Consider the following 17,495-nt stretch of genomic DNA (forward strand, 5'->3'; position numbering starts at 1 on the left):
CAGTCCCATCATTGAGTTTTCTTCACTCAAGACACACGTCTGATGTTTTGGTTGGATGATCTGTGTTGCTCCTGTCATCTGCTGTATTGACACAAGTAGCTACAAACCACTAATGTTAATCTAATATTTCATGACTAATGATTTTATATTAACATTTTTAGTATTACTGCATCATAATTGTATGCAGGGCAGTCTATAAATGAATAAAATAACTTAATATTTACAAGGGTAACTCCGTTCTGTACAGCAATGGCACCTAATCAAATCCCTGTTTTAGTCATCTTCCACCAGATTATTTATTTGTGGCATACGGTTTGTAGAGATATAAGTGAAGTTAGAGGTTAGTCACAAATAGGTTATATATTATTTTCTTGGTTGTATTCTCCCTGAAGTGAGTGAAATGTGTGAAATTTTCAAATTCTGCCTGCTTTAAACAAAACTATAATTTGACTAAAACATCAAACAGATGTACATTTATGGTTGTGAGTTATGCATTTAAGATGGTGTGCATTTTTTGAAGGTTCTGGCCCTGGTCTATAGAGACTTGCACACAAACCCAACTAAACCTCATGTGAGGAAGAGGGATATCTCATTTAACATGATGCCTGATTTAAGGTCTGTGCACATCATCTTAAAAAGCGTGTGCGTTTTTGCTTCAGAACTGTATTTTTTTCTTTTGTGAACATATGCAAATTTAACTGATTAAAGAAATCATAATTCGCCATATAAATTCATTCACAGTTAAATTTGCATATGTTCACAAAAATAAAAAAAATACAGTTCTGAAGCAAAAACACAAGACAGCCCTGGTTTTTATTGTGCTTATTTATTATTACATATAGCCTGCATTAACGCACAATTAATGTATAAGGAATTAAGAGATTTAATTTAGCACATGCTCAGGAATACCAACTACTAAATGGAGCATTAACGTCAATTTCTTTTTTCTTCTTCTTGGCCACCATAGTGCCCCAATCATTTATTTGAAATATTCCCATCCGTAAGACCTGGCATAAATGCTTGCCTTGTGTTTCTTTTTTTCAAATAGGTCATTGTCAAGCTAACGCTTTCTTAAACTTGTTTACAGGCTAGAGAGCTTCAGACCCTCCATAACTTGCGCAGACTCTTTGTTCAAGACCTCACTACCAGAGTGAAAAAAGTAAGTTGAGATATTGTGGGAGAGAATAATTGTGCAAAAATCTTCTTTTCTTAGGCCTACATATGTATGTACACACTTAGCACTCTAGCAGTAATATATGCACCTTGCAGTGCAGTGCCTGTGTACCTTGGCTGCGTTTAAATACTTGCAAACACACATGCAGCTATATTAATGGGCTATGCCAGGGGTTCCCAAACTACAGTTCTAACGACCACCAGTGGCCTTCATTTAAGGGGTCCATGGCATATGTGTAATCATACAATTACAAATCATATAGCATCTATATATGTGTTCATTACATTTGCCACAACAAGCAGAAGTGGTCTGTCAAGACCCTCGGCAATTTTCTTGGGGGGGTGGGGTGTGGAGTTAGGGAACTATTGGATATTGCCATTAACAATCCATTCCAAAGGCTGCACCGGGAAGCCTCACTGGGAAGATCAGCAGTAGAAACCATGATATTCATAGCAGCATTACAGCCTGTTATGATGATATAAATCTGTTATGCCTAATCTGCTTTCCAAAGACTATCAGAGGCCCATATCATGATTTTGAGTAATTTTTGATGTTATGATGAAAATAAGAAAATGCATTTCTAGGGTAAACTGTTATGAACATTGAAGTTTCTCTCCTTTTGAGGGGTAAAGGCGAAGGGTTGTCACATAAAGGAGGGAGTGCCTCCTGCAAGGGCTCACAGAGGCATGACCCAAGCACAATTATCTCGTCACTTTCATTTTAATATTTGGGGACTGTGGTTTGTTGCTGTGTCACCTTAAACCGTGGTTGTATATAACTTAACAATGTTTAGTTTTTTGTTTTGAAATCTCTGTTAATAAGCCCGTCAACTGAAATGCATTGTTTCAGCTTTAGCTTCAATACCAGGCACACTGTTGAAGTTCATATTGGTTTCTAATGCTTTCTCGGAAGGACTTGTGCACAGTTCCAGAGTTTTTCAGTCACTATTTATTCATTTTATTCAGAGGCTTGGTTCTAATTTGGGCTCTTTGTCTCCACAGAGTGTTGAACTAGACAGTGATGATGGAGGTGGAAGTGCTGCTCAGAAGCAGAAAATCTCCTTTCTGGAAAACAACCTGGAACAACTTACAAAGGTTCACAAGCAGGTGAGATAATTGTGGTGTTGTTCATTACCATTCTTACCCCAACCTCCAAGCCTGGGGGCGGGGGGGAAAGGAAAACATTACCCAGTCAACTTTGTGGGCTTCCTGTGGTCTTGTTTGTCCACAGAATACAGCTCCTCTGACTGATAAAACAAAAAACCATATGATGATTATGTATTAAAAAGTGAACTTAATTTATGAAAGATCACATAGTGACTGACAATATCCATGTATCATGGTAAACCACAGTTAATCGTTTACTGAAAATGCACCAGCTGTTCCCACTTCCTCCCTCCCTGCTAGCATGGTAGTGGTGGGGAGAAACCACAACCCATGGCTTAGTGTTATATCCAAACTCCAAATTGTTATCAGTAAGCCAAGAATAGACCTTAGCTGCAGGTCATGGTTTGTTTGGAGCCATGATCTCCAATTCAGAATTTTTTCCCTGGAAAAAATCCCAACTTGGTAAGAGACCTTGGCTTTTGCAGAACCACGTACACTTACTAGGAGTAAGCCCTACTGGATGCACAAGGACTTGCTATCGTGTAAATAAGCATGGAGATTGGACTATTGCACTCTTTCACATGGAAAAAATAACCACTAAACTGTGCTGCACTGAGTTTACTTGAATGTGGGATCTTCCTAACCCCCAATATCTCAGTTCAAAAAGGGCTTTAATGGGGGTGGGGGGCAGGAAGATTTTGCCTGTAGTTAAACATAGAACGCAGCAGTTCACACCCTTACCTTTCTCATGTGGATGAGAAGCTGTGGCAGAAGGTGGTACATGGCAAAGATTTCTCCCCAGAAAGTACCATCTGTACAGGCTCTGTGACTTTCTCTATATCTTTTAATTTAAAAATATCAGTGACTATTTTGTACTGCATACTATCCATAATCAGATCTCTGTGTTAATCTTTCACAGCTGGTACGGGATAATGCAGATCTTCGTTGTGAGCTTCCTAAGCTGGAAAAACGACTCCGAGCTACGGCAGAGAGAGTTAAGGCCTTGGAGAGTGCTCTGAAGGAAGCCAAGGAGAATGCCATGCGAGACCGGAAACGATACCAGCAGGAAGTAGACCGCATTAAAGAGGCTGTAAGAGCCAAGAACATGGCGAGGAGAGCACACTCTGCTCAGATTGGTATGTATTCTGGCTCAAGAGGATTAGAGATAAAGGGTTATTTGAATATTGCAGTGCCTCTAGTGGAGGTTGTGGATTTCTTGTCTTCTCCCCCATTTTTAGAACCGTGTGTACAGTGGTACCTCGGTTTACAAACTTAATCCATTCCAGAAGTCCGTTCTTAAACCAAAACCGTTCTTAAACCGAGGCGCGCTTTTCCTGATGAGGCCTCCCACTGCCAGTGCCCTTCCACCGTTCGGATTCCGTTCTTAGACCGAGGTAAAGTTTGCAAACCGGGACACTACTTCTGGTTTTGCGGAGTTCGTAAACCGAATTTTTCGTAAACAGGGCTGTTCTTAAACCCAGGTACCACTGTATTAGATATCGCTCTCTCTGTGTTAGCCATTTGGGTTTTCCACAGAATACAAAAATATATGAAGCTCGTATAAAGCCTGTTTTTCACACACCCCCTGGCTTTGATTTGCCTCTTTGCAGCCAAGCCTATACGCCCTGGTCATTATCCAGCATCTTCTCCAACAGCCATCCATGCCATTCGAGGAGGAGGAGGAGGGTATTACCAGAACATGAAATAAAACACCAGGTGAGCTCATGGTGATCGGCTTGTAAGTTTTCAGCATGTGATTATTTGTGAGGTGCTCACTCTGCCAGTTTCCAAATTCTCACTTGCAGAAAAATTGAGGTGAGCCAAGTTGGGTCTTTTGTGTAGGTTGGTAGCTGATGTCACCATATTGAAAATGCTTGGATTTTAAAAGCATGGTGGTTTCTGTTGTATGTGTAAGTCCTGAGATGCAGGAAGGGGAAACCTTTAACCTTCCAGATATTGCACTACAAATCTCATGATTTGTGGACTGCCCTGAGATCTTATGATGAAGGACAATATATCTCTAATAATAAATAATAGTAATGATGATGATGATGACCAGTGGTCAGGGCTGATTCTTCTCCTGGCTCAGAAGCTTTCCTTTGGTTTAATTTACATGTAGTGTTTCTGTGATAATGCCTATAGGAAAACATATATGGGTGCTGTTTCATGCTAGCTGGTATTATAACTGATAATGGATGTAGTGCATCATGCCTGACCATTTTTCTTTTTGGCTGCTGTTCTCTAATAATTTTACTATTAGATTCAGCCGCCTGCCCGCAGTATCAGGAATCTAGCAATTCAAGTTTAGGGAAGCTTTTAATGTTTAATAGATTATTGTATTTTAATATTCAGTTGGAAGCCACCCAGAGTGGCTGGGGAAACCCAGCCAGATGGACGGGGTATGTATAAATAAATTATTATTATTATTATTATTATTATTATTATTATTATTATTATTATTATTATTAATTTATTTATTCAAGTAAACATGCTTGAAGCAACAGGATTTTCCTTCTAAAATCTATATATTCTCCTTGATAGCATGGTCATCTTTTTTCTAAACAGTTTAACCCCTCTCCCTGCATGGTATGATTTTTTTAAAAAAAAACACCAGAATGAAGTTCCTAAATATCACTTTTATCATATTTCATTCCTCAATGTTTTTAACATTTCCTTAGGTAAGCAGCTAAATATAAAAGGATTCTGGAAAATTAATGGCAACTTGCCAGCTTTTTCCCAACCATTTCCCCCCATGTGTTTATTTTCTGAAGCTTCCTCGTGAACAGCTGCATGGTTCTATCACATAGTCTGAAAGGGACTCTGGCTGAAGACCAGCTGTATGTGGGTATTTTTAATGGCTTTGTTTCTTTAGGCATCAAGTATTCATGGATAAAGTGCCACTTTTGTTGAGCACATTGCATGTCATACCTGTTTGCAAACCATCTGCTATATCAAATTTTGGCTTTATTCCCCATGGCCTTTTTCTTTTGCTGCTGGTGTTTCCTTTGATAGAAGTGGAGCTCTTTTCCCTTCCATGGACAAATAATGCAGCGGTTTTTCATGTGGTCTAAGGATAGGACTGTGGGGTTGCTTTTTTGCCTCACCAATAATTTAACCTGAACTTGTTCCGCACTCTGAGAAACAAAAAGAAGCATATACAATAGAATCTGCAATAAAAGCTTTGCAAGCAGTCCGAGAAGAATCACTGCAAGAGCCTTTCAAGGTGAAAGAAAATGAACGTATGTGTGTTTTGTATACCTTTAAAGAGACATTGTGTTTGGAAGTAAGAACTCAAAGGCATATCTTCAGAGCAAGAACAGAAACCTCAAAGCAAAAAATAATGATGATAGTCCTGACTGTATTGAATTAAAGCTGAAAGACATAGAAGAAAACCACATAGTAGCCAACAATAGTAGTAAAAGACACAAAACAAATGCAGATGTTTTACATGTGACAAGCTACAAAGATACTTGGACAGTAGCCTTTAGCACTCTTTGAATAATAATAATAATAATAATAATAATAATACGGGGACGCGGGTGGCGCTGTGGGCTAAAGCCTCAGCGCCTAGGGCTTGCCGATCGAAAGGTCGGCGGTTCGAATCCCCGCGGCGGGGTGCGCTCCCGCTGCTCGGTCCCAGCGCCTGCCAACCTAGCAGTTCGAAAGCACCCCCGGGGGCAAGTAGATAAATAGGTACCGCTTACCAGCGGGAAGGTAAACGGCGTTCCGTGTGCGGCTCTGGCTCGCCAGAGCAGCGTTGTCACGCTGGCCACGTGACCCGGAAGTGTCTCCGGACAGCGCTGGCCCCCGGCCAATAGATGTGAGATGGGCGCACAAACCCCAGAGTCTGGCAAGACTGGCCCGTTCGGGCAGGGGTACCTTTACCTTTAATAATAATAATAATGGCTTTCTTCTAAATCCTCTTTGAAATCAGTGCACATGAAGTATGCATGCTGAAGGAGATTCCATAATATGGAAGAGAAAGATGATCCAAACAAACAAGCTGATGTTAACAATTGGTGCTCTGCTTCTTGGAACACCCAAAATGCCACAAAAGAGCCTTGTTCAAATAGCACTGGTAGGAGGAGGAACTGGTAGTGATCTTTTACATTCTCACCTTCCAGGTAGCAAGGCAGAGACACAATTATTTTTCCAAGGCTACCAATGAGCATCATTACTGAGTAGTGGATTTGCACCCAAACTTGTACCAGTTCCAAGAATCTAATATACTCTTTGCCACATTAGTGTGCTTGTCGGTTTCTGAGCACAATCCAAAATACCTTCACAGTGTGAAATAGTTTAGGATCCAGTAGATGCTTAAGCTGTTGCTTTCTCCCATAAAGCCTTAAGTAAATCTTGCTCCACGCGTTGTCTTCTCCATGGTGCCATAACTTTTGTGAAATCCTCTCTGCAAAAAGTTCAGCCAATTGTAGTCTATGGAATTTCTCCTAGAAGTAATAAAAGGGCACTTGCTCTGCCCAGCCTTTGCCCAAACTCAGCACTTCATGGTGGACTTTCGCTGTTGCTGCGGTCTTTTGTTTAATTCCTTTCCAGTTGCCTAGCTTGTGGCTGAACTTTTATTGAAATATTAGATTGTCTGATAGTGTGGCGTCTGCCCTGTGGAACGCCCTCTCATCAGATGTCAAGACAGATAGACAACTACATAACTTTCCGAAGGCATCTGAAGGCAGTCTTGTATCAGGAAGTTGTGTGTGGGTAGGTATGGGTGTGGTGTTTTGCTGTGTTTTTGTTATGTTGGAAGCCACCCAGAGTGGCTGGGGCAACCCACTCAGATGGGTGGTGTATAAGATGATGATGATGATGATGAGGCGTGCATTTGATGTTCATGGAAGGGTGATGTCTCTGCAAACAGCAGAACTGGATATATGATTTTTGCTGATTTCCCTCTCTTTCATTAGTGGAAGTGTCCATTGGAGCAAAAGCCCTTCCGTGATTACAAAGGAACCAATTGGGTTCTATCCATAGACCAGGTTCAGCTAAGGAGTCCCATCAGTGGAGTCCTGTGTAAACAAGTTTTCCCCATTCTCCTCCCCTTGCATGCCCCTCAACAACTCTGAAATTGACAGAGGAGGATTGGGAGAACCTATGGAATAGTGTATGGAAGAAGAGGAGGTTTTGGGGATTTCTTAATAAAAAAGAATAATAGAGAACTATGAAAAGGCAATTCATTCACTACCTCACTTTTGACTCTGTCTGATGCTTTTGATTTCAGATTAACCTAAGCACTGTTTAAGTTATGCAGCACTGCACCATTGAGATGTGTATCCTGTATATTATTTTAAGTGTTCCTAATGAAAGTTCATCATGTGATGCTGCTTTTGTTAGGATATAGGACTAACAAATGTCGGCATGTTTCTCTTGCAGATAAAATTGCAGGCTCCACTTCGCACGTGAAAAATCATCAGCAGTTCACTAGTTCCTTTCCCTTTTGGACTGGATCTGTACTTCTGTTCATTGTACGCATTCTATAGCCTTCTGCAGTGCACCGGTTTCAAATATTTTTCTGCTTTGTAGAATCTCCATGTGTACAGAAGTGTGACCAACCTGGCTTTTCTTCTGAAATCATGTACAGTGTATCTAACACACGCACTTAAGCTAATGGTAGGAGTTTGCTGCTCAATCTCTTTCACTGACTGACTGCATTTTTGACCCTGTTGTGCCAGTTACTTCAGGGCTTTCATGCTGGCACTGATGCTTTTTTTTGTTCTGTTTCAAGTACTTTGGTGCATCACTAAAATGCTGGTACCTGGCATCAAAGAATTAACAATTCAACAATCAAGTGCCATCAAAAGCAGGTGATTGTGCTCCATCTTTCTGATTTCCTGTAAAATATGCATATTATTTTATATTTTTAGAAGATGACAGTGTGCAGTTATATGGTTTTTTTTCTTTTTAACCTAACATGCTTTCAAAAAGTACAGCTCTGCAATTTAGCATTTTTAATATCCTGGTGAAATCTTTAAACTTGTATTTAAAATGGGAGAGAACACAGAATCATTAGTACACTTATTCGGTAGAGATCAAACTCTGAGGATGTAGAGCAGGCATAGGCAAACTCCGGCCCTCCAGATGTTTGGGACTACAGTTCCCATCATCCCTGACCACTGGTCCTGTTAGCTAGGGATGACAGGAATTGTAGTCCTAAACATCTGGAGGGCCGGAGTTTGCCTATGCCTGATGTAGAGATATGTGTTAGTGTAGCTCTAGAATCTCTTGAAATTCAGTGGTCACATGGGCACATCATACCCTCAAAATGTCGCATTAGATCTACCTTGTAATAACACATAGATCAGGTTTTCTAACAGCCATGTGAAAGCATGGTTCTGGTTATAATGAAATTGAAAGATGCATTTACAAAAGCAGCTGAAACCATTGCCATCCTCTTCCTAACTCAATTTCTTCATGATTTTGAGAAGGCAGAAATAAGAGATAAATTATCTGCTGTACTGAAAGGAAGATTCTCTTCAGGGTGTTGAGGGAGAATAGGTTTGCATGCTTAGTGTGCAGTGCAACAAAAAAGAAAAATGATGGAAGATGACCTTTTTGTTTAAAATGAAATAAGATGAAATAAGATAACAGTATATGCTGGAAATGAACAATATGCAAGTCTGCCTAGGGATAGTATAGTTTTATAGCTTACTCACCATTAGTGAGATAGACTTCTTTTTTCAATTCGTTCTTAATGACATATGTAGGGTGTCAGATTTTATTTCTAGTGGAAATCAAACATAGCCATAGGAAATGTTAGATAGGCAAGATAGGCAATCTGTAGCTTAATATGTCTGTTGTGTTTCTTTCATGTAGTATGTGTGTGTGTATACACACACACACACACACACACACACACACAAAATAATACATCTACAACCATGCACATTAAAATGTATTGTCCTGAAAGACTATTTCAAAATGACTGAATTAGGAGTTTACATTCATTCAGTCCTGTCTGCTGCTGTGGCATTATTTATTTATTTTTTTAATTAAGGGTAAGTTTGGGGGCTTCTGAATGTTTTTGGCTTATAGACATATTTTAAGAAGCTAACTCATTAAAACCCTAAAGCCTTTGGAAAGATGTTTTGTCCTGATGTTGCTTTAGAAGCTCTCAAACTTAGCAAAGATATTCAGGTTTTGCTTAATTTATTAAGGGTTGCACTATTTGTGTGGGAGAGACTTTTTGTAACATATTTAATGAAATATTGAATCTTTACATTTGTTTAATTTATTTTGTTACATTTTTTTTAAATATAAAAAACCCTTTTTGTTTCCAAATACACACGTATTAAGCACTGCCAACAAACTGAAAGGTACAAGTTGCCATATCCGAACCCTATTTCTGGGAGTAATGTGGCCAAGATGTTTATATATAGTTGAACTCTGTATTCCAAATAAAGGTACCAAGAAGTCTACTGCTATTTCTGTTGTTTAAACTTAACTGCCAGTCCGTATGCCATAAGTCCAACAAGGATGCTTGAAGCAGTTTCTGAGTGGCAACTACTCCAGAAGGTGGTGATAATATTTACTAAGGTTTTACCTGGTGAATCAGGTTTTATTTGTGGCCCTCTGGATGATAGTCTAGCCATAGGGTCCCCATCCCTGCTGTATGCAGTGGGAATGATCCACATGGGAATTGGCTCAAAATAGCATGAGTAGCATCTGCCATTCAGATACTTTCTCAAGCAGTGTGTGGGCTATCATATCATATAGATCAGTTCTACATGTACATCATTTATGAAGTATTTTTTTTTTAATGTGTAGCTTATGTGTAGCTGAACTGTCCCCCCCCTTGATTGTTAACATATAGTTTTGTATAAGTAAAAGTTCGTGCTTATCATGAATGTAATCCATTGAGCATTATACCTGTGCAATCACCATTAGAATTAATGAGAATTGTGTGCAGTGTGTTCCCAAGCACTTTCATAACAGAGGGCTTTAGCTGTTCTGCACAAGTGTGTGTCTATCTTGAGCACCATGGAAAAGTAACTTTTGATGCCTTTGTAAGGACAGTGTTCCTAATATATTTTAGGAACAGCTAGTTGCTGATCAGCCAGTCAGTTCATCTAGCATAAACCCCTTAATGGAGGCATCAGAACTAACTATTCCATTCTGATTCAGAGACGGCAGATTATCCTCTGAAATGCTAAAAAGGCACATCTTAGAGTGGACTTCTTAAAGTGTCCACAAATTTCCATCTTGTTTCTGTGGCACTGCAATTTTATTTTGCTGCTAGAGTTACTTTTTTGCTAAAGAGTTAATAGATCTAGTTTTGGTACCTATTAGTAGGTCATATAGAATAATTTTTACCATATTTTTTAGCAGCAACATCGACATTTCATCACTGATGGTCAATTGTGTTTGCTTTTTTGTTTTCAGATTCAAAATAGTTTCTTTCAGCTTATTTAAATAAGTATTGCATCTAATACTTGACATGTTATAAACCATACAATATGGAAGTTCTTTGTTACTGATTTCAATTGTACCCTTTTCTACTGTCAAATTTCTCATTTTCCTAAGCAGTTGTTTTCAAATGCACTTTGTATTTTATTTAATCCTAACCTTTTTAACCTTGCTGAGACGAATAAGAAAGCTCGTGATGATATTTGCTAAGTGCGTATTTTGCCAAGCAAAGGTGAGAATGGATTATTCTGAATCTAGTAGAAATCAGAAGCATTTAAGATATACTAGTATCTTAAATGCAGCTGAGTTTTCGGAAACATTTCTGTATACATACCTCAGTGAGCGGGAAAAAGCTACTTTAAAATGTAAAACAACAACTTGATCTCTAGAAACACTTTCTTTTTTAAAAAAAAGAAACACACATGTGAAAGCTCAACCATAGAATGTTGCATATGAAATGGACCATACTACTACTACTAGTAGTAGTAGTAATACTAAAAATTATACCCTGGCCATTTGGCTGGGTTTCCCCAGGCCTTGGTCTTGGGAATGTATCACCCATGACTGTTCCCATTTCTGAAGGTTCTATCTGTGTGTGTTGCCCATGCAAGCCATGTTGAATAAGAGATTATACAGCAACTGTGTGCAATCTGTTGCCGATGGATTGAACATTATGTCATTGTACACTTTGGAGGCAAGCAGAATACAAAAATGTTTTTTTATTCAGTAAACCATTCTCATCAGAATTGTGCAACAACACTTACAAGGATGATTAATTTGCTCCGTTGTGTTGGCAATTAGAGCTTTATTTAATGCCTTTATGAAGTTCAAAAAACATTGGACAAATGTCTGTTTTAAACACCCATACAAAAGGATTGTCAGCTTCCAAGTTCACGTCTTACTCCTAAATACTTCTGTCTCTCTCATTTCTGAAACACTTTAAATAGTGGAAGATGTGAAAGAACAATAGGGATCCAGGCATTCTGTAGAAGTATACATGTCTAGTTTGTAAAGTGTGTAATGTGTACTCCAGATGTGTATTCTCTGGGATCTATGTATGTACAGTAGCTTGTTTTAGGGGGGAAAAGTGAAATGTGGATACTTTTCTGATTACAATCCGGGGGGGGGGGGGGAGGGAATTGCCACTATTATAAAATACGCTGTAATGACTCAAGCTCTGTAACAGCAGACCTGAATCTCCCCAACCATTCCCATAGATAAGTCTTTTGATCTTGGTTCTAAAAATACTATCTATTAAAATGTATGGATACACTGGCAGACTGCATGATGTATCATCCAAAAACTGTTTAAAAGTGGAAATAAAATCGAAGTAAACTTTATCTTGCAAGTAGCATTTGTGCCCTGTATTTATCTGTGGTTGCGATTTCACCCTGTTCTGTGTTTACAGACGGTTTTTCCGAGGTCAGATCTTTTCACTACATTAATGAATAAATGTATATTAATTAATTATATAATTATAATTATATTTATTATATTATAATATAATTAAATTAATAAACATATCATATGCAGGGTTCTTGTTGCTTGCTGTGGGAGCAAACCTGTTCACCAGTCCAAGCTGCAAGCCTACTGATTGATAAGCCCAGTCCAGCACGTAACTTGAAGGTTTTGGGTGTGCATTGCAGAGTTCATGCCTGTTAGGACCAACCACACTTCAACTCTGAAGACAGGCCACTGGAGAGAGAGAGAGAGAGAGTTTGGACCCTGCACAGAGCCCCTATTTTCAGCAAAAGCCCTTCCTGTTGCGGGGGGGGGGGGGGACTAACCAGATGAGATCTGTCTCCCCAAGAGGAGATAATTGAATGCAGCCCATTTGGTTTCAGCAAATACGTTTGGTATTTAGTATTATTATTTGTTGTTGCTCATAGCATGATGACTTCTCAGTCAACAAGGCACACACAGTTCCCTTCCAGTCCTTCTCTTTTGATCAGAACAGAGTACTAAACTGTGTTTGCACAAAGGGTTGGGGTTTATAAAGATGTTAGAAACAGGGAGACCTGTGTTCGGCAAGTTGCAGACTCAACCACAATCCCCTTCCCCTTTATAAGGAGTGAACCATTGGCCCATCCAGCCCAGTTCTTTCTACCATGACTGGAAGCAAGCCTCCAAGGCTTCAGATGAAGGGAGGCCTTTTCTATACAAACTCAGATAGCCTATGTTTCCTCTGGAAAACTTCCATGCTTCTCCCTTGCAGAGGAGCCCTCCTATTGATTTATGAGTTGCGTGCTGAGGTCCCCCAAAACCCCTACCCCAATAACTCACACATCACACATAATTTTTGTTTGTTTTTGGCATACTTTTGGCCACAACTTTATTTTCATACAAATTGAGAGTGGTTGCTTAGGCATTGGTTATGACTATCTGTCCCCCCCCCCCCGCCTTGGGGACAGCGCTGACTCCCGTGAGTCAGCGTGTGGAGGAACAAGACCAGGGACAGCTGGGACTGCGACACAGACCCTCAGCTATTCCCTGCTTGTTCCTTGGGAACTTACACGGCCCGCACCCTGCTCCAAGGGTTTGGACGAAGGGATGGTAAGCCCCAGAATTCCTTTAACGGAATACCCGTCAGCAGCAGCATTGGAGGGGCAGGCACAGCCAATCCATACCCCTCCACCAACCAATTTAACCAATGCCTAACCGCCAACCTTACAAGTTGTGACGATTTGCTAAGCAGTAGGCAAAACCCAAAAGGCACACACTAATCAGCCAATTGGAAAAATTCCTACTGGGCCCCCGCACCAAGGCGAACGACCCCATGACAGGCAGAGCAAGGTCAAGGCGCAAGCCCAAGCAAGGGGGGGCGGGCGGGAGATCCGATGTCCACAGCGAAAGAGAAAGAGAAAGCTGTGGACCTTGCTTAAATAACCACTGATCCCACCCCTAAATTGGCAACATCAAATTTACCCCAGTAACACCATCCTCCAATCTGCTCCAGGCCCCTTGAATCTAATACTGCCTGGCAACCAAGTGGAGTTTTGTTCGGCCCCATCCGCAACACGTGCTCTCTTTTAGTGAGAACACGCTTTGCGTGCTGAGGTCCCCCAAAACCCCTACCCCAATAACTCACACATCACACATAATTTTTGTTTAAGGTTTTTGGCATACTTTTGGCCACAACTTTATTTTCATACAAATTGAGAGTGGTTGCTTAGGCATTGGTTATGACTATCTGTCCCCCCCGCCTTGGGGACAGCGCTGACTCCCGTGAGTCAGCGTGTGGAGGAACAAGACCAGGGACAGCTGGGACTGCGACACAGACCCTCAGCTATTCCCTGCTTGTTCCTTGGGAACTTACACGGCCCGCACCCTGCTCCAAGGGTTTGGACGAAGGGATGGTAAGCCCCAGAATTCCTTTAACGGAATACCCGTCAGCAGCAGCATTGGAGGGGCAGGCACAGCCAATCCATACCCCTCCACCAACCAATTTAACCAATGCCTAACCGCCACAGAGCCTTAGCTCACCGCCAAACCACTCACAAATGCAACCCTTCCTTCAATCCCAAAGCAACCATAGCCAACCAGGTGTCGTTCCCTATAGGGGAAATATTCACCCTAAAGCTGGCAGCAGCCTTGAAGGTAATCACAGGGTGCAAAATCATGGAACCACCTGAAGCAAAGCCTATTTTACTTTATTATTTTTATTTTATTATTATTTTATTATTATTTTATTTTATTTTACACTTCCTTATTAACATGCTTCCCGGCCTCTTTGGTGGTAGTTTGTCTAGGCACTGGTTCCTGACTAGCTGCACCTGACCTCAGCAGGGCAGCACTGACGACTGGGCCCCACCATATCGTCAGTACCAGCAACATTGTGGGGGACAAATGAATCCCAAGGCAATCGCATCCCGCCAGGTGTCGTTCCCCATAGGGGAAAGATGCACCCCCCATCTGCCCCAAAGAGGGGAACAGTCTTGAAGAAAATAGCAGGGTGCAATATCACAGAACCACCTAAAGCAAGGACCTATTTTATTTTATTTGTTATTTTATTTTATATGTTATTTTATTTTATTTGATTTACTTTATTTATTTTATTTTCCACCGCCATATTAACATGCTTTCTGGCCTGCTTGGTGGTAGTTTGTCTAGGCATTGGTTCCCGACTAGCTGCACCTCACCTCAGCAGGGCAGCACTGACGACTGGGCCCCACCATATCGTCAGTACAAGTAAACAGCGTGGGGGAGCAATGAACCAGGATCAGACTCAAGCTCACCCCAAATGCTCCCAGGGACTCTTGCGTGGCCCTACCCCTCGAAAGGGGTTGACAAAGCATGGCAAATCCTTGGTTTCCTTTAATGGAATATCTTTGCGCATTGGAGGGGACAGGTGCTCCAACCCCCCCTCCAGACCACCTTGAACCAAATGCCTTAAATTATTTTGAGTCCAGGGAGAGCTGCCATCAACTCAATCCAAGCCCTCTTGCATGCAGGAATGCAGACTTATGCTGGAGGAAGACAGCAAATCATTCTTGCCCAGCTGTACCACCAGCCCTGCGGGAGGACCTGCACAGGTCACACTCGACCGCACCAAAGGAAGGACCTCCTCCCAAAGCATTCCCCATCTAGACATCCTGTATATGTCCACATGGGCAGGAAGACTGAGATGGCGCCCCAGTCCAGACTTGTCAGCGCGCTTGCCAGCCCAGTGTACAATGCTGTGGCCCAAATGTGCACCGCTGCTCCTATGAGAAAAGGAAATAACAGACAAGCATCAGCACAGACATCATTGTGACACTTCCTGATATAACCCTTGTCAGCGTCAGACTTCCAATGACCCGTATTCACAATCCTGTCTACTGACAGGCCCCCAGTGTGCAGCCTTTGCAGCAGCACCTAATCGTAAGGAATGAGGAGTGTTCAGCGGTAAGCAAGCCGCAGGCCGTAATAACTGGTGCACGACGTAAGCACATTGATGCCTGGCTAACGGGAACCCATTTTCATGCACTAGGAGCGGGCAAGCCCCCAGGGAATAAAAAGCCAAATATTCTGTTATCCGAGCAAGGGCCCTCCTCACCTGTGGCGGGAAGCCTGATTGTGGCACTCCTGCCCACTAAGTCTGTTTTAGAGTTACCAGCTCTAATGACAAGCTCCAAAGGATAAGGAAAAGTCCAGAAGCAATAAGCCTCCAGACTCTCAGCCCCGTGCTGGCTCCAACAACCATTTTCCCAACCCTCAGTGCGAAAATGCAATGGACTGCTGAAAGGAGTCTCATCTTGATCTTTAACCAGCAGACAAGTTTTAACTTGTTGCAGATCCTGCCTAGGTAAAATTGACCGACTTCCTGCCCACTGTCCTATGAGGTTGGAGCCTATTCCAACCTTCCAAGGCCCTGCACATTACAAACTTTATGCAAGGGTCTCTGAAAAATAAAGCTTCAGTATAACAGACATTGCAGCGGACTGAATTCTTATAGTTATAGCCGCATGCCCAATCTGCGGCAGGTGGACCAAATACTGCAGGATCTGCTCAGAGGATGGGGGCCAGTTCATCTGAATGGCCGAGGACTGCCAGCTTAAGGCTAAGAAATCCATCCAGGCCTTCCCATAAGAGCTAAAAGCAGAAGGGGAAATGGAAGCTGCTGCTCTCTGTAATTACTAATTGTTGTCAAAATGCCACAGGTGGTCTGGAAAAGTCTGGCAATAGCTGAGTCTGGAGCCCAGGATCTGAAGCGCTCCATCTGAAAATGGGATAGAGTGTCAGACACATCATTAGAGGATCCCGTAATCAGGAGAGCAGAAAGCACAATATTAAACCTTAAGCGGTGCAGCTCAAAAGCATGAGCGGAGGGGCGGAGACTCTGCTGGAGCGTGAGAACTGTTTAGCCAAGACGCTCACCACTACCTGGTTATCAGACCAAAAGCAGATCCGATGGTCACTGAACTCCTCGGGCCACATGTGAACGGCTACTACAATGGGGAAAACTCAAAAGTTAGGTCACATGATTGCCTCACCATACCGGGCTTGAGGCCATGGCTTTGCACACCAGCAGCCCCTGAAATAAAAAACCAAAGGGCAAAGATCCAGCAGCATCAGCATGAACCTGAAAAATCCCTGTGCAAATATCCTGCCATGGCCAACTACTATTGCATACATATAGGAATTGCAACCATTGCATGAGATCCCATTGCATGAGAAAGGTAAGGGGACCTCAGGCCGCAGGCAGCCTGGCCTAGTGGGAAGGGAAGGGGCGGCCTGGGGCAACCACTCTGCATGCAAGATTAATTAAGTGACCCAGCAAGATCGGATCTGATGAAGCATCACTTGCTACAGAGGAAGTATTACAAAATAACTTCCTTCAAGGCAGACAGCTTCTCCATAGGCAAGTGGTATGTTTTAGCAACGATATCCAACTGGATCCCTAAATAAAATGGGAATATGGGCAAAAAGTATTGAGGTATTGCTTGCCAGCTTCCAGCCCTGCTTGGGCAGGGGGCATCTTGTGCTGCCATCATAATACGTAAATTTACAGGGCCGACGCTGGCCAGAACCGCTAAAAAAGTCCCGACAAAACTGCCGCCGTGCCAGCTTCCTTTTCAGACACACACTGTGCAATGCAAAAACACACTCCGTGCAGTGCTCACACAATCCATGCAATGCAACTATACTCCGTGCGATGCAGCTACACACTCCGTTCAATGCAACTACACACTCAGTGCAAAAAAGCACTCCGTGCAATGCAAAAACGCACTCCATGCAATGCAACTACCCTCCATGCAATGCAACTACCCACTCTGTGCAATGCAACTACACAGTCCATGCAATGCAACTACACACTTCAT

At 42.0% G+C, this 17,495-nt stretch overlaps 1 protein-coding gene across 2 annotated transcripts in view; it reads left to right on the forward strand.

Moving 5' to 3' along the window:
- The window catches only part of KIF5C (kinesin family member 5C), an 80,964-nt gene extending 68,929 nt beyond the window's left edge, over positions 1-12,035 (forward strand). Inside the window, exons 22-26 of one of the 2 annotated variants that reach the window (XM_082197976.1) lie at positions 1,088-1,159; positions 2,176-2,280; positions 3,200-3,416; positions 3,891-4,007; positions 7,666-12,035. In XM_082197976.1, the coding sequence (XP_082054102.1) occupies positions 1,088-1,159; positions 2,176-2,280; positions 3,200-3,416; positions 3,891-3,988 (492 nt within the window). In that variant the 3' untranslated portion in view covers positions 3,989-4,007; positions 7,666-12,035. The remainder of the gene's footprint in view (positions 1-1,087; positions 1,160-2,175; positions 2,281-3,199; positions 3,417-3,890; positions 4,008-7,665) is intronic. The other variant, XM_082197975.1, reaches the window with a different exon arrangement.
- Positions 12,036-17,495: the final 5,460 nt, after the last annotated feature.

This window comes from Podarcis vaucheri (assembly GCF_965113315.1).
Source record: "Podarcis vaucheri genome assembly, chromosome: 1".
Taxonomy (NCBI): domain Eukaryota; kingdom Metazoa; phylum Chordata; class Lepidosauria; order Squamata; family Lacertidae; genus Podarcis; species Podarcis vaucheri.